Source organism: Peromyscus eremicus, chromosome 12 (assembly GCF_949786415.1).
Source record: "Peromyscus eremicus chromosome 12, PerEre_H2_v1, whole genome shotgun sequence".
Classification (NCBI taxonomy): domain Eukaryota; kingdom Metazoa; phylum Chordata; class Mammalia; order Rodentia; family Cricetidae; genus Peromyscus; species Peromyscus eremicus.
The window spans coordinates 71,428,867-71,451,447 of NC_081428.1; the positions used below are offsets into that span (position 1 = coordinate 71,428,867).

The 22,581-nt window shown below is 44.8% G+C and overlaps 1 protein-coding gene across 1 annotated transcript in view; it reads left to right on the plus strand.

Moving 5' to 3' along the window:
• The window catches only part of Dgkg (diacylglycerol kinase gamma), a 198,541-nt gene that overhangs the window by 26,915 nt on the left and 149,045 nt on the right, over nucleotides 1–22,581 (plus strand). The window contains exon 2 of the mRNA XM_059277313.1: nucleotides 12,936–13,237. Within this exon, the coding sequence (XP_059133296.1) occupies nucleotides 13,171–13,237 (67 nt within the window). The 5' untranslated portion in view covers nucleotides 12,936–13,170. The remainder of the gene's footprint in view (nucleotides 1–12,935; nucleotides 13,238–22,581) is intronic.

Below are 22,581 nucleotides of genomic sequence, written 5' to 3' on the forward strand. Positions count from 1 at the left end.
AATCTCAACAAGACAAAAATGGAAGCCACTGGCTCTGATCAAAGCCTCAACCTGACAGTCACATGTTGTTTCTTCTGTATCTTTGTGGTTAAAGTGGGTCACAGGCACAGTCTAAACTGCAGGGAAATGAACTTAAAAGGCCCTAAAATATCAGGAAAAGTGGTTAGTGGGGGATACCACTCTACCAGGCTGACAGTAGTGGCAATTCATTGTTGAATCAAGCAGCTTAACTACTTATACTATTGAGTAAGCATAACAAATAACTAAGTTATGTTTGCAAGTTGTAGCTTAGAGCCCTGATGTCCTACAAGTTTATAGATCGTTATTTTAATACAAAATGTGTATCAGCACATATTTTTATTATGAGGTCAGCAACTCCTAATGAAATTATAAACCATTTTACTCCAACTCATGTCTTTTGTTTCTCTTCAATTCTTTATCATTCTAGTCTCTCTGCAGAGATACGCAAATAGATACAGATGTGGTAAGGGCTTTTGTTCCATTGCAAATCATCTTAAAAGAAGTTGAGAACTGCTTTTTAAACAGTCAGAATATGAATCTCCTTAGATCTCGTAGCCAGAGCTGGAAGTAAACAGGAGACGTCTTTTCTTCCCTGAAGGAATTCAGCCTATTGAAGGAGAGATATTTGGTTAAGTTCATCCAGTGTGATAAGCAATGCAATAGGGAAAAGCTCCCTCCCACCTGGTGCTATTGAAGGCAAAGATGCTATTCCTAGCCTAGACCAAGCATTTTAAGGGACCTTCTTAGTGTAGTACCTGAACTGAATGGCTAATATGCTAGCTAGTTTTTATGTCAACTTGACTCAAGCTACAGTCATTTTGGAAGAGGGAATCTCAATTGAGAAAATGCCCCCACAGATTAGTCTGTGGGCAAGCCTGTGGAGCATTTTCTTGATTGATGACCAATGCAGGAGAGCCCAGCTCACTGGGGGTGGAGACACCTCTGGGCTGGTGATCCTGTACTATAAGAAGACAGGCTAAGCAAACTTGGGGAGCAAGCCAGTAAGCAGCACTCCTCCATGGCCTTGTTGGGCCTGGGGTCTCGCAATAATGGGACACAGACCACCAAAGTCTATTCAACCAGAAGCAAACTTTACTCCAGAAAAATAAAAAAATTAAAAATTAAAAAAAATAATAAAACACCGCAGGGTACAAAAGCTTATCAGCTAGCTGAGACCACAGCCAATGTTGGAATTCTGGGGCTGTGACAATGGAGGCGGATACTGGCCCCGTTTCATAGTGTCAGGCATGGGATGCATGCTAGAAGTCACGTAGAAACAACTATTAAAAGTTAACTTTGGTCCAGGCAGTTGCTGGCTATAAGGGGCAAGAGGGTTAAAAGTTCACCCCTGGCTGTGGACAGAGGAGCTGGCTGTGAAGCAGACAGCCGTTGTTAGCAGTTAACCTTCTGAGCTGATGACTGTCAGTGTTCATCTCTTAAGCTTATAAAATTAAATTTCTATATTCCTGGATCTTTCAGCTTCTGCATCAATTTCTGCTTTCCGGTTCCTGCCTTGAATTCCTTCCCTGACTTCCCTGGATTACAAACTGTAAAATGGAATAAACCCTTCCATTAAAATCTTCCCTGAATTGATTGTGGTCATGGTGTTTTATTACAGCAATAGAAAATCTAACTAAGTTAGCCAGGTAGGAGCCGGGGTTGATGAAGAGGAAGTAGCAGGAACAGAAGCTAGAGTGGAGGCAGCCACCAAACATGACCTTGTCCCAAGTCTGAGGAGAAAACCACTGATCTCTCTAGTCATTTTTTCCTTATAAAAATGAGCTCACTGTGGCTTCGTTATAAATCATCGGATGCATATAAGTAAGCTCGCCCAAAATGATGTCATCTTCATGCACTGATGTTTTTAAGAGCGTGAAAGGGAGATGAAGAGGTGTTTATTCCTGAATAATTGGGTGTAGCTGATTCATTTGGATGAATAGAGACCCGGGGTGCAATTCAATACACGTTGAATTGCCGCCTCCTTTTGACTTATAAATCCCATGCTGACATCTGTACAGAACAAATAGAGTTTGAACCAGTATACAAAATTGCAGAGCTAGACGATGTACTAGAAATCATTATTTCCACCCCCTCGTTTTATAGACAAGGAAACCGAGGACTGGGGAACTGAAACAATTGCCCAGAGCGGCATACCTCAATGACAAAGTATTACTCCCATCCAAGTCAGACAATATCCAATCTGAGTTTTATTTAGAAAATGCTGCTAAATTTTAGGAAAGATTGTTTACACGGACAACGGCCTCGATGAGAAACGGTTGGGCCGGTACTGAGAGAGGAATGTGGACTGATGGAGAAAAAGTAGTCTATTATGGACTGGCAGAAGGCGCAGGGGGCCATCCTGTGGGATCCATCGGAGAGAGCTGTTGAGCAGTGAGTGGTTCCAGCCTTACCTTTTCCTGAGGGAAATGAAGAACAAAAGAGGAAGGCGCCTCCCACTGCACAGCAGGGTTCTGAGCTATGGTGGAGCAGCGAGGGCAAGTGCTTGTTATGGCAACAACATGTCTTCACCTCTCTCAGGGGCGTTGGCTCCTTCAGGACGAAGCCGAACCTGTGAACCTCCTTCAGTCTTGTGTTCTCTGCACATGTCTGCACCGCTGTGCATGCGCCTGCGTGGTCACTAGCCGATTGGCTGTGTGTCTCCACACAGGCCTGTGAGCCCCCAAAATATAGAAACCGGGTGTTCCATGGAACACAGCTGAGGGAGCAGGTAAACTGGCTGAAGAAGCTTCCCAAAACTCTGGAGATTAAGTGGCCCTTTAATCCGGGCAGGCGGGCACTGGTTTGCTGTGGGAAGAAAGTCATTAAAAGGCATTTCGAGTACTCAGCAAAGAAAGGCCTGACCTGGGAGTCCACTAACTGGTGTTTAGGGGGAACAATTGTGTGCCTGGCATTTTGCTAGGGCAGGGAGTAACAGAAGGTGAATTTGACTGGAACACACAGATTTAAAAGATCAGGGAGCTGCTCTCATGAGTGAAGAACCTTGTGGAACTCAGAAGCTGGCCCTTTGTCCTGAAAGTTGAGGGTTCTCTGAAGAGTTTTAGGCAAGACTATGCTGGAGTGTTGCAGTCACACGGGTCCTAAATGGGGAGGCTCTTTGTGAAGAGATCTGCGGCCATTCATGGGACACACTGTGAAAACAACATGTGAACAACAGTCTCCAATGTGGGATATGAGTCGCCTTGCCCTTGCCCTTTGTGAGAAATTAAACCCACAAAAGGTCAGTGAAGGAGGAACATTTACGAGCAGGTGGAAATTGGATGAGAAATGGAAGGGCTGAACAGCGTAAATGGAGTTGGGGTTCCAGACTTTTCCACATGAGCTTTATGTACAGTTTGGCCCTTGGAACCCACCCAAAGAAGATTCCACAGGAATGAAACAGTCAGTGGCAAAGACAAACAGAAAGTAATGGGAATGGGACAGTGTTGTGGAGTGTTACTTTAACTAGGCAAAGGTGTGTTACCTTTGTTTATGCTGCATTTGTTTAACTATGTAAAGATGTGTTACATTTGTTTATGGTACATTTATTTAATGATGTAAAGATGTATTATGTTTGTTTATGCTGCATTTGTTTAATGATCTAAAGATGTGTTGTTGTTTTACCTTGCCTGTCTAAGGTACCTGATAGGTCTAACAAAAAGCTAAATGGCCAATAGCAAAGTGGGAGAGGGATAGGTGGGGCTGGCAGACAGAGAGAATAAGTAGAAGGAGGAATTTAGGCTCAGGAGAGAGAGAGAGGAGAGAAGGAGGGAGAGAGAAAGGGAGACTCCAGGCCCTGCCAGCCAGGTAGCTGCCAGACAGACAGACATGGAGTAGGACATACAGAATGAAAGAAAGGTTAAAAAAAAGTCCCAAGGCAAAGCACAGATGAAGAGCAACAGGTTAAAATAAGTTATAAGAGTAGCAAGAAACGAGCCTAAGCTAAAACCAAGCATTCATAACTAATAAGTCTCGGTCATGACTTGGAAGCTGGTTGGTGGCCCAAAAGAAAACCTGCTACAAGATAGATTTTTTTTCAGAGCCTCTTTGGAAATCAATATTTTTGACATCTGGTTGGTTGAAAACAAAAGAACTGTAGACAAATCACAAACTCTGTTTTCCACAGTCATGTGACCTAGTAATTCTAGAAGTACTGCCTCTGTGTTTTAAAACTTAACAAATTAGTATGTTTTAGATTATGGAAACAAATCTTGCTGGGAAAAGGTTTTAAATCTGGGATGAAAGAGAGTTAAAAATGGAAGGATAATGTGGACCAGAGTTGGAGGCCTGAGTGTGAACCTTGGTGATGAACAGACAGACAAATAGTATCTTCGTTAAAGTTTCCATTGCTGTGATAAACCACCATGACCAAGAGTAACTTGAGGAAAAAGGGTTTATTTCGTCTTACATCTCTCAGGTCACACTTCATCACTGAGGGAAGGAACTCAGGGCAGGAACTCAAGGCAGGAACTGCTTACTGCCTGGCCCCTTATAGCTCGCTCAGCCTGCTTTCTTACACAGCCTAAGAAATACAAGAAAATGCCCCAAAGGCTTGCCCACACACTGGTGGCGTTTTTATCTATCGGGGTTATCTTCCCAGATAACTCTAACTTGTGCCAAGTTGACAACAGAATAAACAGGACAATTATTCTCTTGTCAATATTACACACCAGTACATTACTACTAAACCATAACCTTTTCTCTCTTGTTAACCCCAAGGTCTCATATTAATATCAATCTTACAACATAAGCCATGATATAATCTTAAAAGTCCTACAGTCTTTCAAAGTTCAGCTTCTTTAAAGTATCAAAAAATGTCTTTAAAAATCCAAAGTCTCCTAATTGTGAGCTTCTATCAAAAATCAAAAATAAGTTACATACGTTTTAATGCAACGAGAGGAGAACCAGGGCACAGTTGTAATCAAATCAAAACGAAACAAAATTTCAACAGTGTAAAAAGTTCAGTGCTTGACACCTGGGAACCACTCATGGACTTCTGGTCTCCAAAGCCTGAGCAGCTCCACCTCTCCAGCTCTGCCCTCTAGAGCATACACTGTAAACAGACATTTCTTGTCCTGACCGCCTGGTCGCAAATAATCACACAGAGGCTTATCTTAATTGTAAATGCTCAGCTGATAGCTCAGGCTTATTGCTAACTAGCTCTTACATTTTAATTTAACCCATATTTCTATTTGTCTATGTTTTGCCACGTGGTTCATGGCTTTACCAGTCCTCTAGCATGTTTTGTTCCTCCTGTGGCTGGCTGGCATCTCTCCTGACTCGGCCCTCCTTCTTCCCATCATTCTCAGTTTGGCTTTCCCACCTAACTTCCTGCCCAGCTACCAGTCTGTCAGCTTTTTATTAGCCAATGAGAGTAATACATAGTGTAGAAAAGGATTGTTCCACAGCAGCGCATAGCTTGTCTCATAGGTTCAAGCTGGCTCCATCCCATAGCTGATCCTGTCCTTGGCAGTCATTCCATGGGACTAGTATCTCCAATATTCTGGGATCTCCACAGCAACTGAGGCTGCATCTTCACCAGTGGTCTCTCTTGGCCTCTCTTCAGGGACTCTAGCCCTGCCACACAGTGCCAAGCCTCAGCTGCTCTCCATGACCCCTTCCTGCCTTCAAAACCAGCACCACCTGAGTTTGGCTGCCAGCATGAGATACAGCCTTGGCCACCCTGCACCACGTTGTCTGTGTGCTGATCCTGAGGAAATACTCCCAGAAGATTTCACCTCAATGATACTGGTCTCTTCTCAACCACAACTGATTTCTCAGCCCCAGCTAACAAGTTATCAATTCTCCCGTTAAAGCAAAGATTTTTACTTCAGTAGTGCTGACTTCTTGTTCGTCACAGCGCATTCTTCAGCCCTGGCTGATCAGAACCACACATTCTTAATTCAAAATATCACACAAGGGCCCAGTAGTTCACAGCATTGGTTTCTCTTCCAGAAGACCAGCACCCATACGTCAGCTCATAATGCCTGTTCCAGGGGAATCTAACGCCCTCTTGTGGCCTCGCTGGGCACTGCATGTATGAGGTCCACAGACATATATGCAGGCAAAACACCCAAACACAAAATAAAATTAAGGTTTTTTTTTTTTTTTAATCACATGAATGACTGATAGAGTCTTGCTTCCCTCTGAAACTTCACAAGCCAGGCCTCAATCATTTTCATCTCTTTCCACATTCCTGTCTTCCAAACTCCCACAATCACTCATTAAGCACTGAGCACACTGTGGCTTTTCCAGCTCAAAGTTTCAAACTCCTTCCACAGTCTTCCCCAAAACAGCATGGTCAGATCTGTCACAGCAATACCCCATAAATCCAGCACCAATTTCTATCTTAGTCAAGGTTTCTATTGCTATGATGAAATGCCATAACCAAAAGAAACTTGAGGAGGAAAGGGCTGAGTTCATCTTAGAACACTTAGGTCACAATCCATCACTGAGGGAAATCAGCGCAGGAATCCAAAGCAAGATCCTGGAGTCAGGAACTGAAGAAGAGGCCATGGAAGAGTGCTGCTTACTGGATTGCTTCCCATGGTTTGCTCAGCCTGCTTTCTTGTACAACCGAGGACCATTTGCTCGGGGGCAGCACAGCCTACCATGGGCCAAGCCCTCCCACATCAATTATTAATGAAGAAAATGCCCCACAGGCCTGTCCACAGAAATTGTCCTGGTGGGGACAATTTCTTAATTGAGATTCCCTTCCAGATAACTATAACTTGTCTCAAGTTGATTGAAAAAAAAAAAAAAAACTAACCAGGACAGATAGACAAATGGACAGACGTGCATGTATTATTTACTAGCTCTGCCTTTGATACAACCAAGATATAAAGACAAACCTCAAAGAACATACTTACTGTCCAAACCTTGCTTTCAAATACCCTCCACTTAAAGGAACCGGGACTCCATGGAGAACTAGGGCTGATGCAATCCAGATGAACCATAAAAGTTTATAGCACCAAGAACTAAAAACATACTCAAAGAATGCAGATGTATGTTTAAAAACAGGAACCACTTAGAATGAGCTTCTACTGTTCAAATCTGGGACAGTTTGAGAATCCAAACCAATAAACCTACAGAGTGAAATAAGTGCCTATAACCATAATTAAAAATACTGTATTCTAATTCAATGTGCATTTAGACTTAATATATAACTATTTACTACTTATACAAATGTATTTATATATACTACATTTATTCATACATTAGTATATGAACATATGAATATATGCTGTGGTATATATTACTGTATAGTATATGTAAATACTATTTGCACTGATATAAATAAATTCATACATCTGCTGCTATATATGATGACATAAATCAAGGATGGGGAAGGCTCTTGCTACCATAAACTCTTGATTAATATAAAATGAATGATTAAATTATAAAGCCATTATCCTCCCAATCATCTAGTCAAGAGCTACCGATGGGCACTGAAACCAGGGGATAAAATTTTGATGAGCAGTTACAAGATTACAATAACCTGGAGAAGGATGAGATCAAGTTCAGAAACCTGAGGCACAGCAGAAACCTTCCAACTGCTGTCGGCGGATCCTTGGGCCATATTGCTAAGTGCTGTATCTGCAACACAGTGAAAACCATGTGTGTGTGTGTGTGTGTGTGTGTGTGTGTGTGTGTGTGTGTGTGTGTGTTTGTGTGTGTGTGTGTGTATTCATCGACAATTTCACACCTCTACATAATGCAGTTTGATCCCATTACCCTGTCACAGCTCTTCCTATGTCCTTTGGAGCCCTGCATCCCAACAAGTCTCCCTCTTAGTTTCATGACTGGTTTTTTTTTTTTTTTTTTTTTATGACCACTGAGTTTAATTAGAGTTTCTTGAATGACCATAGGTGGAGGGTTATTTATTGGAGCATGGGCAACTTGCCAGAAAAGATGCCAGTGAAGAAAATAACTCTCCCTCCCCCAGCAGCTGTTAACTGCCAACAGCCACTTCATCTAGCGCTAACTTATGGTTATAAACACAAATATTTAGAAGGTAGTCTGACCACATGTCAATTTAACAAAACAACCGAAGTATATTCCTTGCTAGAAGATGTGACCTCCCCAGCCATGGGCTTTTGACCAGGTTTATAATACGGGGCACGAATTTTCTCTTGTGGAGCAGGTCTCAAATCCAGTCAGGAAGTGGTTAATTCTCCCCATACTAGTTGTACGACTATGGCGTCACTGGGCATATCTTGCCCGGCACGGTGTTGGTATAGTCCATAAGAAGGAAGAACATTTGGTAACAATTCTCTATAGAGGCTGCAGAGCTCCTTCTGACACTGTGGAAGCTATCAAACAGAAAAAACAAAGGCTTCTGACTCAACGCTAGGTTGATTTGTTTATGTCCTGCAACCAAAGTATGTGGTGACTTCAGAAATGGGGTCTTACTAGCTAGTTCCGATAGGCAACCAAGAGGAGCGGCAATGGCCTAGATTGCCTGGGGGGCTCCCTGTGACCTCCCTGACCAGTAATGCATAAGGAAGTGTTATCGTACTCCTGGGACTGGTTATTCCCTAATAACCTGTGACTTCCGGGAGCAGTACTATTCGCTAGCAAAGACACCTCTATTCAAACTTCCTCTTAAATTTTTGTTTGCATTTTTCTTTATTGACTGTGTGTATGTGCATGGGTGGAAGCCATGAGGGTAGCTGAGTGTTGGTTTTCTCCTTCTGGCATCATCAGGATTGGCAGCCAAGTGCTGTCTCCTGCTGCTGAGCCATCGAAGCAGCCCAACTGCCCCACCCCCAATTAAACCTTCCCGCCCCCAGCATTCACCCTCCCTTTCATATCAGGTGTTGAGAACCGTCATTTTTATTGACTATGACTGCACTACAGGCGTTGTACTGGAGGGGAGGATTATTTGTGTATTGACCCAATCATAACACCAGATACATTTTCCCCCGGTCGTCTCCTCATTTTCAAAAGGAAAAAAAAAAAAATTCAAGAATTGAGAAAATCGTCTGGCACACTGCCAAACAATCGATGAGAGGCAGAGCCGGAGCTGATTCCTTCCTCGCTTCCTGATGCTGCAGTCGGCATTGTTCTGACTTGCCGCCCCGTCTCTGCGTCCCCTTAGAGTTCTGTGCTTCCACGGTGTGCAGAGCAGGGAAGCCACAGGGGCACTCTTTCTTTTCTGTTCTGTGTTGTTTGAGACAGGGTTCAGCCTCACACTCACACCCCTGCCTTAGCCTCTGGATCCTGGGATCGCAGGCAGGGACACCACACGGCTTACTCACAGAGGCACTCCTAAACAAACACGGCGGTGGTTCATGTGTGTTGTTTTTCACCCTGTTTACCAAGTACTTAGTTTCCTTTTCCTCGTCTATTAAAGAGACAGCGACACAGTCACGTGTCGCTTAATTATGGGGACTCAGACCTTAGGTGGTTTCATCATTGTGCAGACGTCACAGAATGCACCGGCTGGTACGGGTCTGTTTCTTCAGTAGCCTCTCTAGTTCGTAACATAGTCATTAATTATCTCTATTGACGGGGCATTATGCACTACACATGCTTGTGTGTGCTATGCTTTCCTATGACTGACAATGTGGTAGTTGGGTTTTTTTTGGTTTTTTTACAGTCTTCACTACAGATAAGTGTGGAATGTATGAGCTATTCCAATATGAAAGCTGGACTGTTACCAGGCCACAGGAGTTTTTGAGTTCCGCTGTAATCTCTTGGGACCACCACTGTCTGTTCAATCCACTGTAGCAGGAACGTAACTGTTCTTAACGGACATGCTCATATGAAGACTAGACTAGGTCCTGAGGGTAGCTGAGTGTTGGTTCTCTCCTTCCAGTGCCATCAGGATTGGCAGCCCAGTGCTGTCTCCTGCTGAGCCACCGAACACATGACACAGTGTCAAATGAGTGTCCCTTAGGAGAAGTGGTGATTGTTCAGTTCCCTAGCAGGTTTTTAAGAGCCATTGCTCACTTTTGACTGACTGATCATCATGGACTCGAACCTCAAGAGGCACAGGAAAGGTTCCTGTGTAGGCAACAGGACACACTGACGGGTTTTATTAGCAGGAGAGATGTGATCCGGCTGGCCATGGGAAAGAGCAGAGCAGGGGAAAGAGTGAAAATCAGTGACGGGAGGGTCAGCAGAAGGAGATGACGGGACCTGGGTTCAGGAGAGGACTGTGTGGTAGGGAGGAGGGAGCATGGGATGGACAGCGCAGCCCAGGATGGCTGCTGGGTTTGATAGGGGGGGAGGCAGAGAGTTTAGGCTGGGCTGTGCGGCCTGAGTAGTCACTCTCCAGAGTGATTGCACAGGAGAAGCAGGTGGAGGCTACCGGCGGGTGCTGGCCTAAGGTAATTCCGAACATTGAAGAGTCTCACGAGCTGGTTGGAGGATCATATCCGGGGACAGGACCTGAAGACCTCTGAATAGTCAGATCCAGAGTGAGGACAGGGCTCGGTGCTAGGGAGTCATGGAAGCTGTGTAGGAGTGAAGTTCTGTGGGGAACGGAGGCAGGCTGAGGAGTCACAACAGTGCTCAGAGCTGGCAGAAGAAGATGAAGGAGACTGATTGCGGGAACTCTCAGGAGGGCACGCAAGGTTTGAGGTGAGGGTTTCCTGCCAGGAAACAGGATGGGCAGAAAGAGAACAGAGTTCAGAGGGACTGGGAAAGACCTGTGGATTTTGAACTTGTGACCTTCAGAGGAGCAGATGTTGAAAATGAATCTAGACTGCCAGTAGGTGAAGGAGGACACTGGCCTTCTTAGAAGAGAGAGATCACTATGAATGCTTCCAGAGATGCAGAAATCTCACCCCCTGGCCACCTTATACCACTGTCCTATCCCTCAGGCTAGTTCAGCCCTCCCAGGCAGTCCTGCACCAGCCATGACTACACACTACAGTGGAGAATCTTACATGTGTCTCCCTTCTGGTACCTCCTTCCTTTATTGCTAACACACTTGGGCCTCCTCCGATCGGCCCTTGAGGTTGGCCCCAGAGTAGACTCTATGGCATTAGCACTCTGCTTTATTCTTTTGTAACATTAGAACCAGTTTCTTTTCTTTTTTTCTTTTCTTTTCTTAAATTATTGTTATTAAGAGATTTTCTGTTCATTTTACATACCAACCACAGATTCCTGTTCTCCCTCCTCCTGCCCCTCAGCCTTCCCCTCCAACCCACCCCCCATTCCCACCTCCTCCAAGGCAAGGTCTCCCATGGGGAGTCAGCAGAGCCTGGTACATTCAGCTGAGGCAGGTCCAAGCCCCTCTTCCCTGAGAGGCTGCTCAAAGTGTCTCACCATAGGCACTAGGCTCCAAAAAGCCGGCTCATGCACTAGGAACAGCTTACGATCCCACTGCCTGAGGGCTCCCTAAACAGTTTAAGCTAAACAACTGTCTCGCCTATCCAGAGGGCCTAGTCCAGTACCATGCAGGCTCCTCAGCTATTGGTCCACAGTACATGCATTTCCACTAGTTTGGCTAGTTGTCTCTGTACTTTTTCCCATCATGGTCTTGTCCCTTGCTCACGGAATCCCTCCTCTCTCTCATCGGTTAGACTCCTGGACTCAGCCTGGCACCCGGCCATAGATTTCTGCATCTGCTTCCATCAGTCATTGGATGAGGGCTCCATGATGACAGTTAGGGTATTCAGCCATCTGATCTCCAGAGTAGGTCAGTTTAGGCACCCTCTCGACCATTGCCAGTAGTCTATGGTGGGGTCATCCTTGGTTAAGAGCACTGGTTGCATCTGGGCAGTGGTGGCACACGCCTTTAATCCCAGCACTCGGGAGGCAGAGTCAGGCGGATCTCTGTGAGTTCGAGGCCAGCCTGGGCTACCAAGTAAGTTCCAGGAGAGACGCAAAGATACACAGAGAAACCCTGTCTCGAAAAACCAAAAAAAAAAAAAAAAGAGAACTGGTTGCTCTTCCAGAGGTCCTGAGTTCAATTCCCAACAACCACATGGTGGCTCACAACCATCTGTAATGAGATCTGATGCCCTCTTCTGGTGTGCAGGCATACATGCAGATAGAACCAGTTTCTTTACATGTCTTCCTATAATGCCAAAGATTTATCAACTTATTTCTATCTTTGACCCAGAATAAAATATGGAAATATATGCATTGTGCACATGTGAATATAATTTATATTGTATATATATATAAATTATATAATGTGTGTCTCCTGAAACACAACGTACCACAATGAAAGCATTTGCATTTGGAACACTATTCCTTTCTGTCCTAATCTGTTTCAGTCTTTAAATGCTGATCCTGGCCCACTGTGTTCATTTAATGAAATACACAGGGATATGGAAGGTTCAAAGCAAAAAGCCTCAGTGTCCTTATCCCTCCAACTCCCTTGGCCCCAGAACCTGTACCTCGAGGTTGACAGACCCTCCCCTAAGCCTTAATGGCTCTGATAACTGCTCTCCCACCTCAAGCTGCTAGCCTAGAGCTTATCTGAATTTTCACAGTGGCCCACCAGCGCAAAGTTAGAAGCTGTGTAGTGAGATTTGGACATCAAAGAAGGAGAGAAGGCCCCCTTTCAAACCAGCTGCATAGGCTACTTACTGTTCCAGTAGGATTCTGGCGGCATCTAACAGCCAGGAACATTTCCTTTTGTGCCTCTGGGAACCTAACCGTGCCATTTGTGGAAGACATCCCCAGTGTGAGAAGTATGGCCCGCCTGTTGCACAGGCCAGTCTTCCCCCTGCCACTCAGCCAGACAATGGAGCAGGGCTGCCTTGTGCTGGCTGGCTTCTGTTCCCTCTTCAGACCTCCCTGAAGGTAGATAGGTAGATGACACCGTCAAGAAACACTGAATTATTGCCCTCTTTCAACAGACTGGATTGGGATTCTTCCCACACACACACTCCCCTGACCTATCCTAACCACCACCACCCCATCTCATTTACAATGGCTTTTCTGCTTTCACTTAGGAATTGCCAGGATTTCAGGATTGGCCTGGACTACAGCAGGAGTATGTTGCCTGAGGAGTAGCAGGAGTCTTTGTCAGCTGCCGAGAGCTGCCCACAACTGTCACCGACCGAGAGCCCTAGAAGTCTTCTGAAGGCCTGCATATCTGCAATGAGCCAGGCCCTGAGCTGGGCCCTGGCTTCTCCCTGGTGAACAGCACTCCACCCGTGGCCTCGGGCAATCACACTCCGCTGAAAGATGAGTGAAGGACGATGGGTCTCTCTCTCATCAGAAGAATTTGATCAGCTCCAGAAATACTCTGAATGTAAGTGCTGGCATTCCCAGACATGGGGTGGGGTTCCCTCTCTTCTGGGAGACGAGTCCCAGAGGGCAGGTTTAGTGCAAAGCCATGGAGAACGAGGCTCGAAAGCTACAATCACTTGATAACACAGAATTCCTGCTTTCAATATAAAGATACAATCACTCGTAAGCTCTTATAAATAATCCACACTTGCCACAGAATCTGGAGTGCACACAGGAGAAAATAAGGCCAGTTTTAAAACCACCAGTGTGCTCAGCAAGCACTTCAGAACCCACAGCTGTGTTTGGCCGAGTTCCGCACCTTTCTTTCCAGGCCTGTGTTGTCCACCTAACAATATCCTAGCGTTTTCTCGGGCCAATTACCCTCTAGGCATAGTTTTAAAGGCTAACAGGTGTGTGGTAAGCATGCTCCATGGCCACTGACTTCAATCCATTCATGTGTTTTGAAATCAGAGACTGAATTCTGACTTGTGCCTCTCCCTGAATTTTGTTCTGGAAAGGCCTGGGCTTTCAGTCAGGGCTCTTAGCTTCTCATTTGCTGTGCCCAAGAACCACTTCAGCATGAGGTCACAATAGAGCAGATGTGCATGTTCACACTAGGAGCACACAGCTATCTCCCACAGGCCACATCTAACCCTGACAAGTGATCGGAATCTGCTTGGGCTGAGGCAGAAACCTGTATGACCACTGTTACCGGCACAAATCAGGGATCCAGGCCAAGTGCTCATTCTGCCTCTTGCCCCTGTGATGTCACAGCTTGCCACCCCTGAGCCTCCACATCCTCCTCGGTTTAACAAGAGGACTGGACCAGGGGCTGGAGGATGACTTGGTTGGTAAAATGACTGCCACTTGGAATGGGAAACTGACTTTGAATCCCCAGCACCCATGTGAAAAAGAAAAGAAAGAAAAATCCAGGTGCTGTGGCAGGTGCCTGTAATCCTAGCGCTGGGAGGAGAGACAGGAAGATCCATGGAACCTGCTGGCCAGGCAATCTGGATGAACCAGCAAGCTTTGGGTTCAGGGACAGACTCAGATACTTGACATTGACCTCTGGCCTCCATACACACATGCACACATACATACTCATACACCTACACACACGTGCACATACACACAAAAGAGTGGACACACCCTGAGTTCTTATCCAAGCCTAATGACTTTTGTCTCTGCATGGTCCCCAAGACCAACAGGAGCCCAGGGTGTACTGGTCAGTCTTGCTGCTGGTGTTCTAGGACCCAGCTCTCCTTTCTAACCTCAGTGGATTTACAGAAACTATAAAGTGTTGACTAGGAACAATGGTAAATTCAATTGAACTCAACCTGCTCTTCAAGATGAAAAGAAACACAAAGACAAGGTCTAGCCTATGGCGTGCAGAGTCCTGCTCAGCAGTAAGATCCGTGCTCAAGACACAAGCAGAGCACAGATCAAAGACCCAGAAACACAACGTGCTCTGGTACCTCTGGCTAACAGTGTGTACAAAGGCCCAGGAGCCCAAAGACAGGAAAGCAGTATGGTAGAGACTGAGGTGATTAAGCAACAGAAATTGATTGTCTTCAAGCTGTGGAGGCCCTGAGTCCAAAATCAAGACATTGGCAAGCTGGCTTTTCTATGGGCCAGAAAGAGTGGCCTCTCCTGGGCCTGTGCCCGTAGCTTGTTGATAGCTGTGTTCTCCCCCAGCCTCTTCTCATGGTATGTTGTGCGTGCGCGCGCGCGCGCGCGCGCGCGCGTGTGTGTGTGTGTGTGTGTGTGTGTGTGTGTGTGTGTGTGTGTGTGTTTGTGCCCAAACGTCTCCCTTTAAAAGGATACAGTGTTAATGAACTGGATACATCTCACCCCAGCATGACCTCATCTTAACTGCTTAGATCTACAACAGCCCTATAGAAGGTCATATCTTGAGAATCTAAGGCTTCTAACATATGAGCAGGGGACCAACCTGAAGCCACAGGAGAATATCTAGTCAAGTGAACTCTAAGCCAAGTCAGAGGGTCCAGAGGGACAAAGTGTACAGAGAGGCAGGCAGAGGTCTGGACTGCATGGGGAGAAGGAGCAGAAGGCTAAGGAGAGACAGAGCTAGCATCCAGCCTTTCATGTTCATGTGGGCCATAGGCCAAGTTGGCATGCTACAAAGCCATGAATCTGGAGGCTGTCTATAGAGAGGCTCGCATCAGGTAGCTGCTAGGGAGGGAGTCAGGCCTTGGTGGGAATGAAACCTAGTCTGAGACAAGGAATAAGATTATAGTGTGGAATTCAAGGCAATCTGAGGGGAGCTGTGATGGAAATGTTACCTATCAGCATTTGTAGAGCAAAAGAGAGCCAGAGGAGGTACCTCAAAACTGAGCTCTGAATGTGGGAAACAGGAGATCCTAGGGCTGGTGGGGACAGTTTGGATGATGAGGAACCAGGTGGCAATGTCACACCCACTTACACATCTGTGTGTGCCAGGCTCTTAGGAACCAACGATGAGGAAGACACAGCTCCTCTCCTCACCAGGGAAGAGTCGGGACTCAAACAATGACATCTCCATGTAGCAGGTGCTGAGAAGGCTGGAGTCGGCCTTGCAAGGCTCAGCCCTGCTCAGTAGGGATGTCCTTGTTGAATCCTTGCACTTAGACCCAGGAGGAGAGCCTTGTAGAGTGTGGGAGGAGTTGGAGAAAGCACCAGGATCCCTTGCCAGGACTCTCCTGAGAGAGATGTCCAGTACATAGAGGAATGAGTAGGAACCCAGGGTTAGGCTACAGTTCTCACTTGGGAATCCTATAGAGACAACAGTAGAGGGGGAAAAAAAATGAAAGAATGAAAGCGTGTTAGAGATTAGAGTGTTAAGAGGTAGAAGACAATAGAGAGAAGTTTAGGGCATGCCCTCAGCTAGGGACTCAAGAAGGACAAAGAGTCAGAAGACAGGAGTACTAGAAAAATAACCAGGTTAAAAGAGCCCACGGTGAGTGGGGAATGTCGGCGCACACCTGTAATCCCAGTGTGGGATGCTGGACAGAGTGCTCTGGTAATGCTGTTCTAACAGGAAAGGGAACAAATAAAATAAAATTCTTGGAAAATGATTAATCTTTAGAGGAAACCTTGAAAAAGTCGCTTCCACCAATTTTAGATGCATTCTGGTATTCAGTCAGATCGCATTGCCATAGCAACCACTCTTCCATAACCACATAAACAGGAGCCTCACAATAGCAAAATGATGAAGGAGCAGCCCAAGAACGAAGATCTTTGGAGGCTGGGGAGGAGGTGGGCTCCACTTGTCTTACGTAAACTCGCACCTTCTCTGGAGGCCTTCTGGTAGGAGAAGCTCTCTGAAGCTGCCCTTGGAACACTGATTTAAGTCTATACATACCATCAGTCACACGTGAACACACATCTGTACTTGAGAGTACGTTTAATGGGAGGCAACCGCAAAAGGTGTTCGTCCAGAAGCTAATGTGATGTTAAGAAATTTTTATGATAAAATAAAAGCCAACTGTAGCCCTAGATCTCAGTAAATGGCAGTAGGAGGATGGCAAGGTGGAGGCCAGTTTGGGCTACACAGCTGACTTCAGGCCAGCCTGGAATGTCACCTGTCTTGGTATAACAAAGACGCAAATAAGCCAATAAATGGAATGCAAGTTCTGTATGTTTCGGTCCAGCTTCAAGAAATTAAATAAAAGTGTCTCTTAGAGGTACTCAATCCAATATAGGATAGACAGATGATAGATAGATAGATAGATAGATAGATAGATAGATAGATAGATAGATAGATGGTAGGTGATAGATAATGATTGATAAATGATAGATAGATGATTGATAGATGATAGATAGGTGATAGATATATACATACATACATAGGTGATAGATAGATGATAGATGATAGATGATTGATGATAGATATATAGATGATCGATAGATAGATAGATAGTAGATGATAATGATTGATAGATGATAGATAAATGATAGATAGATAGATAGGTGATAGATAGATAGATACATACATACATACATACATACATACATAAATACATGCATACTACATACATACATAGCTGATAGATAGGTGATAGATAGATAGATAGATAGATAGATAGATAGATAGATAGATAGATAGATAGATGATAGATAGATGATTGATGATAGATAGATAGATAGATAGATAGATAGATAGATAGATAGATAGATAGAGACAGATAGATACCAATTAAATTAGAACAGAAAATGTGAGTACATTTGAAGACAGTGAGCCCATCCATTGTGCTCTTAGGAAATGAGTTTTCTTAGAATCAGATCAGAGCAAAGTGTATGACTTCAAGCTGCAGATACAGTTGCAATCTTTCAGTGTTCCTCACGGAGTCAGAGAACACGTGCAGACTTGAGCTGTAGTTGTAGGACAGTGTAAGGTCCAAATGAGCATCACCAGTACCCTGTTGTAGGTAATGCCAGCTATCAGGGTGTGGCTTCAAATGCTCATGCAGTTCCGCCCTGCAGAAGGCCGCATCTAGTCCCTTCCAACTTAGGAGGGAGAAGCCGGATGTCTCGTCACCCACATCTCTTTGAGCTCAGCCTCTTTCCCTTGTGAGGATTAGGAATCTGCCTACACAGCCTCACAGAATGTGTGACTAGGGAGAAATCTCTTTGGAATAATAGCACTCAGAGTTTAGTAATCTTCTACACAGCTGTTCAAATGTAGATGAACTTTCTTGTCAGGACCACTAGCTCCCAAATAATGACATGGAGACTTCTTATTAATTATGAAAGCTTGACCTTAGCTTAGGCTTTTCCCGTTAGCTCTTATAAGTTAAATTAACTCGTATCTTTTCATCTACGTTCTTTTATGTGGCTCTTTACTCTACATTGCCCATCCTGCTTCCTCAACATCTGGCTGGCGACTTCCCCTTTCTTCTTCCCAGAGCTCTCTCTGTCTGGAAGACCCGCCTATACCTACTGCCTAGCTATCAGTCATTTAGCTTTTTATTAAACCAATCACAATGATACACCTTCACATGGTATAAAGGAATATTCCACAACATTCTCTGCCTAGGTTGAGGGCCATTTGATCATAATCTGTAGGTGTGAGACCCAGACATCAGTATTTCCTTAAGCACTCCATATGATTCCAACATGCAACTGAGGTTGAGAACCACTGGTCTATCACTTTCCCCTAGAATATAGGACACAGGGGTCAGGCATGACACCCCAACTGACCCCTTTTCTAGTCCTCATTCCTTCAATAAGCTTTTATTGAAATCCAGTCTATGGGCTATGTGCTGGGAACAAACTGTGAGCGGGTGAGGAACAGCTGGGAGAAGATGTACATGAAAGTGAGTCAGTACCTGTCACTGTGTTTCTCTACACATCTCCCATCCTGCTTCGTGGTCAGATTCCTCCTCACTGAGGAGAATATGTAGGCTCCTGGCCCTGGAATTTCTAGGGTAACATCATCCTCCCTCTTCCAACTTCTGCAGAAAGCCCTACTCTGGTTGTTTTGCGTCTTCATGTGTTTTTGGCTCCTTGGAGGAATTTCAAGGCTTATTTGTACATCCCAGCCTTCTCCTGGTTTCACCCCACCACCACCACTCCTCAGTTAGGAATTATCTATAGCCATTTCAATAGAAAATACATCTGCCTGGCCTCCACCTCATGGTCTCTTCTGAGTTGTGAGAGGTGAGCCTGAACTATTTGCCCATCAACAGGAGTATTGCTTAAGGCTTCTTCACCCAAAGTGAGGTCCTCCAACATGACTGTAATTGGAGTCATCCCAGGCCTTGGTCCAGATCTACAGGGTAAGAACCCCAATTTTCCCTAGATCTCAGGCAATTCCTGTGCTCACTACAATTCAAGAAATGCCGAGGAAATCTTGAGAAATCTGTACATGAGTTTTCAGATTCACTCTTGAAATGTTCATTCATGGTCAATTCCAAGTTTAACAATTGTGTTCACAGTTAGAAGATAGCCTATAAACTTCGAGGTTATGGTCCAGATAGTGGGGCTGATGTTCTGCTATCAACACAAGTCTCTGATTGATCAGAATGCCTTCACAGAGAGCATCCCTGCCCTGCACCCATGTGGCAAATGCTCTGTGAACAATGCTGATTCCTGTTCTTGTAAATAGGCTTTATATTTTCTTAAATGCTAGGAACAGATGTTTAGTTTAGGTCCCAGGTTTCCTGGCTCACAACACATAAGGGATAATCATGGATTAAAATTTCTCTTAGAGCAGATATTGACCTCTCACTGAGGAGAGCCTTCTCCACACCTGACTTGGAGGGGATCTGCCTGCTCATGGTCCAGCCAACCTGAGCTTACACAAAACTTAGCCCAGCTTTGCTAAGCAGCTCAATAATTTGACCTGCTGTATGGAGTTCTTTAGTACTGGCCACTTAAACAATGGAAATTGTCTGCCTCACGTAGACACTTCAGACTTGCCACAGTTGTGAGTTGGTTTTTTTTTTTGTAATTTTAAATAATTATCCAACAAGACCAGCTACTTCTTAAGGTAGTCCTCACTTGTAAGAACATAACCAGATGGCAGAACAGTAATCCTCAGCACGGCTCACATTTTAATCCACCAGGAAGCTTTCCAATGTATTATTTGCTGAGAGTTGCAATAGATGCTGACTTAATGGATCTTGAGAGCAGGCCTTGGTACATATGAGAGTTGCCCAGTTGACTCTGACACGCAGCCAGATTTCAGAACCACAGTGCTAGAGTTTCAAAGGGTCGTATCTCCTGACTTAGTGTTCATCTACTTGGTAAAGCTCATAATAATGGTGTAACTACTCAGATACATTAAAAAGAAGAAAGTGTGGTGGCTCACACCTTTAATCCCAGCACTTGGGAGGCAAAGGCAGGCAGATCTCTGTGAGTTTGAGGCCAGCCCGGTCTACAGAGCAAGTTTGAGGACAGCCAGGGCTGTTACACCGAGAAACCCTGTCTCAAAAAACAAAAACAAAAAAGAAGGAAAGGAAAAGGAAACAAGAGGAACATGCTCACATGCTTCTGTTTCCTCTTCTCTAACATCAGGATAATTATTACATCAGACAGTAGTTCTGAGTGTTTGGGTGAGATGTTGTAGCTACTGAGACAGTGTATATCATTTGACCAACCCTCAATGAATGGAAACCATTGCCAGAATGATAGACATCACACTATTCTCTACACTCAGGAATGTAATTTCACATCCTCTGAGTCTGTGGTGGCACCATGACACAGGATTTGACAAGGGAGTTCCCTGCTGAGGTTACACTGTTTTGCCCACAATAATGGCTGAAATAAGATGGGGGTTCTTTCAAAGAAGCCTCTCATTGTAACCACTCCTTCCTCTCGGAAAGAGAAATCTCCTGAGAAGAAACAGCCAGAAAGTGTCAGAGAATGCCAAGAGAGAGGATTGTTCCCCCACATTTGGGATTGGGTTGCTTCCAGTTTTAAGAAGTGTTGTTGCCCTGGCTAATTTTATGTCAACTTGATACAAGCTGGGTCATCGGCAAAGAGGGAACCTCAACTGAGAAAAATGTCTCCATCAGGTTGGCTTATAGACAATGTGTGGGGCAGACTTGATTAATTATTGATGTGACAGGGCCCAGCCTGCTGTGGGTGGTGCCACCCCTGGGCTGGTATAAGAAAGCAAACCGAGCAAGACAGTAGGCAGCATTCCTTCGTGGTCTCTGCTTCAGTTCCTGCCTCCAGATTCCCACCTTGAGGTCTGGCCCTGACTTCCTTTAGTGATAGAGTATGACTGATCTGGATCTGTAAGGCAAATAATAAACCCTTTCCTCTTCAAGTTGCTGTTGATCATGGTCTTTACCACAGTTAGCAAGCCAACTAAAACAAGCCCCCAGGAGACAAAGTGGAACCATTTGTGAGGAGGAATGCTCTGATGGGAAATTAGTCAGAAACACTTTGGTCTGTTGGAGAAGTTTATTTTTCTTTAATTTTAGGTATTTGTTGAATATCTTAGATGACTTGTTTTCTAAGTTTCACATCTTGCTAAGTGTGAAAATTGGTAAGTGTGCATGTATGTATGTATCACACTCAAGTATACAACAGGCTTTAGAAATAGAACCATAACACTTGAGATCAAAATATTTCTGCTAGGGTGAATTTGAGCATTTGTAAACTGTGGGAATATTATCAAAGAGTATGAATTCCATTGAAATTAACCCTTGATTCCTAATCAAATACTGACTTTATGTTGCCCTTCCAGAAGGCACACTAGAGTACCCACATCTCAGATTCACATTGTTTAGGCCTGGGCACTTTAGCTGAGCCAAAAAGCATGCCACTAAAACTGATCACAAAATATAGAATTTCCTCAGGTGATACAACTGCTATAGGGTAATTAAGACATACATGTGAGAGTAACTGAGCTCCGGCCTACTTCTCAGCACACTTCCCTTCAGTTTCGAGTGTGGTCCTTAGTTTTTTTGTTTGGTTGGTTTTTTTTGTTTTTTTTTTTGTTTTTTTTTTTTTTTTGTTTTTGTTTTTTCGAGACAGGGTTTCTCTGTGTAGCTTTGCACCTTTCCTGGAACTCACTTGGTAGCCCAGGCTGGCCTCGAACTCACAGAGATGAGTGTGGTCCTTAGGAAGCAAAGTCCTAGGGGCTGGAGAGGTGGCTCAGTGGTTAAGAGCACTGGCTGCTCTTCCAGAGGTCCTGAGTTCAATTCTGAGCAACCATACGGTGGCTCAAAACCATCTATAATAAGATCTGATGCTCTCTTCTGGTATGCAGGCATACATGCAGACAGAGAACTCATACAAGAAAAGGGGAAAAGGAAGAAGAAGGAAAGTCCTGGCTGGTTACTCCACCATTCAAAACATCTATAACAAGTTTGAACCAATGAGCTTCTGTTGGCACTCAAGAACCCTGTAGGCCTACCCCCAATCTACTCTCCGGTTCTAACTTTTTCTAGGTGCTCTAGGAGAGCCCTCCATCTTGGCTCACTCTGTCCCCTCTGAGAAGAATCCTTCAACTTCATATCTGCCTTTAAAAACCCAACTCAGGTTCCACAGACCCCAGGGTAGCTCGGAACCAGCCCCCACTTGGACCTCCGTCTCGTCTTTCTTTCTTGCCCATCGGTGCCACCACTGCTACCACAGTGATCACACTTTCCCTTGTGCTCACAAATATTTGCTCAGCGATAGTGAAAAAGACTGGAGGGAAAGAACACAGACTTTTGATCCAGACCAAACCTGAAAACTCTTGCTCTTGGGAAAGTCATTTCATTTTTATGAAATTGAACTTCATTTGTAGACTGAAAAAATCATCCCCGTGTTTGTGCGAAATTACTAGAAGAGAGTTTATGAGAATTCACAGGTAAATGTCCTCAACAAGGGCAGTTCACATCACCACACTACTCAACCCTTTTCCCCACC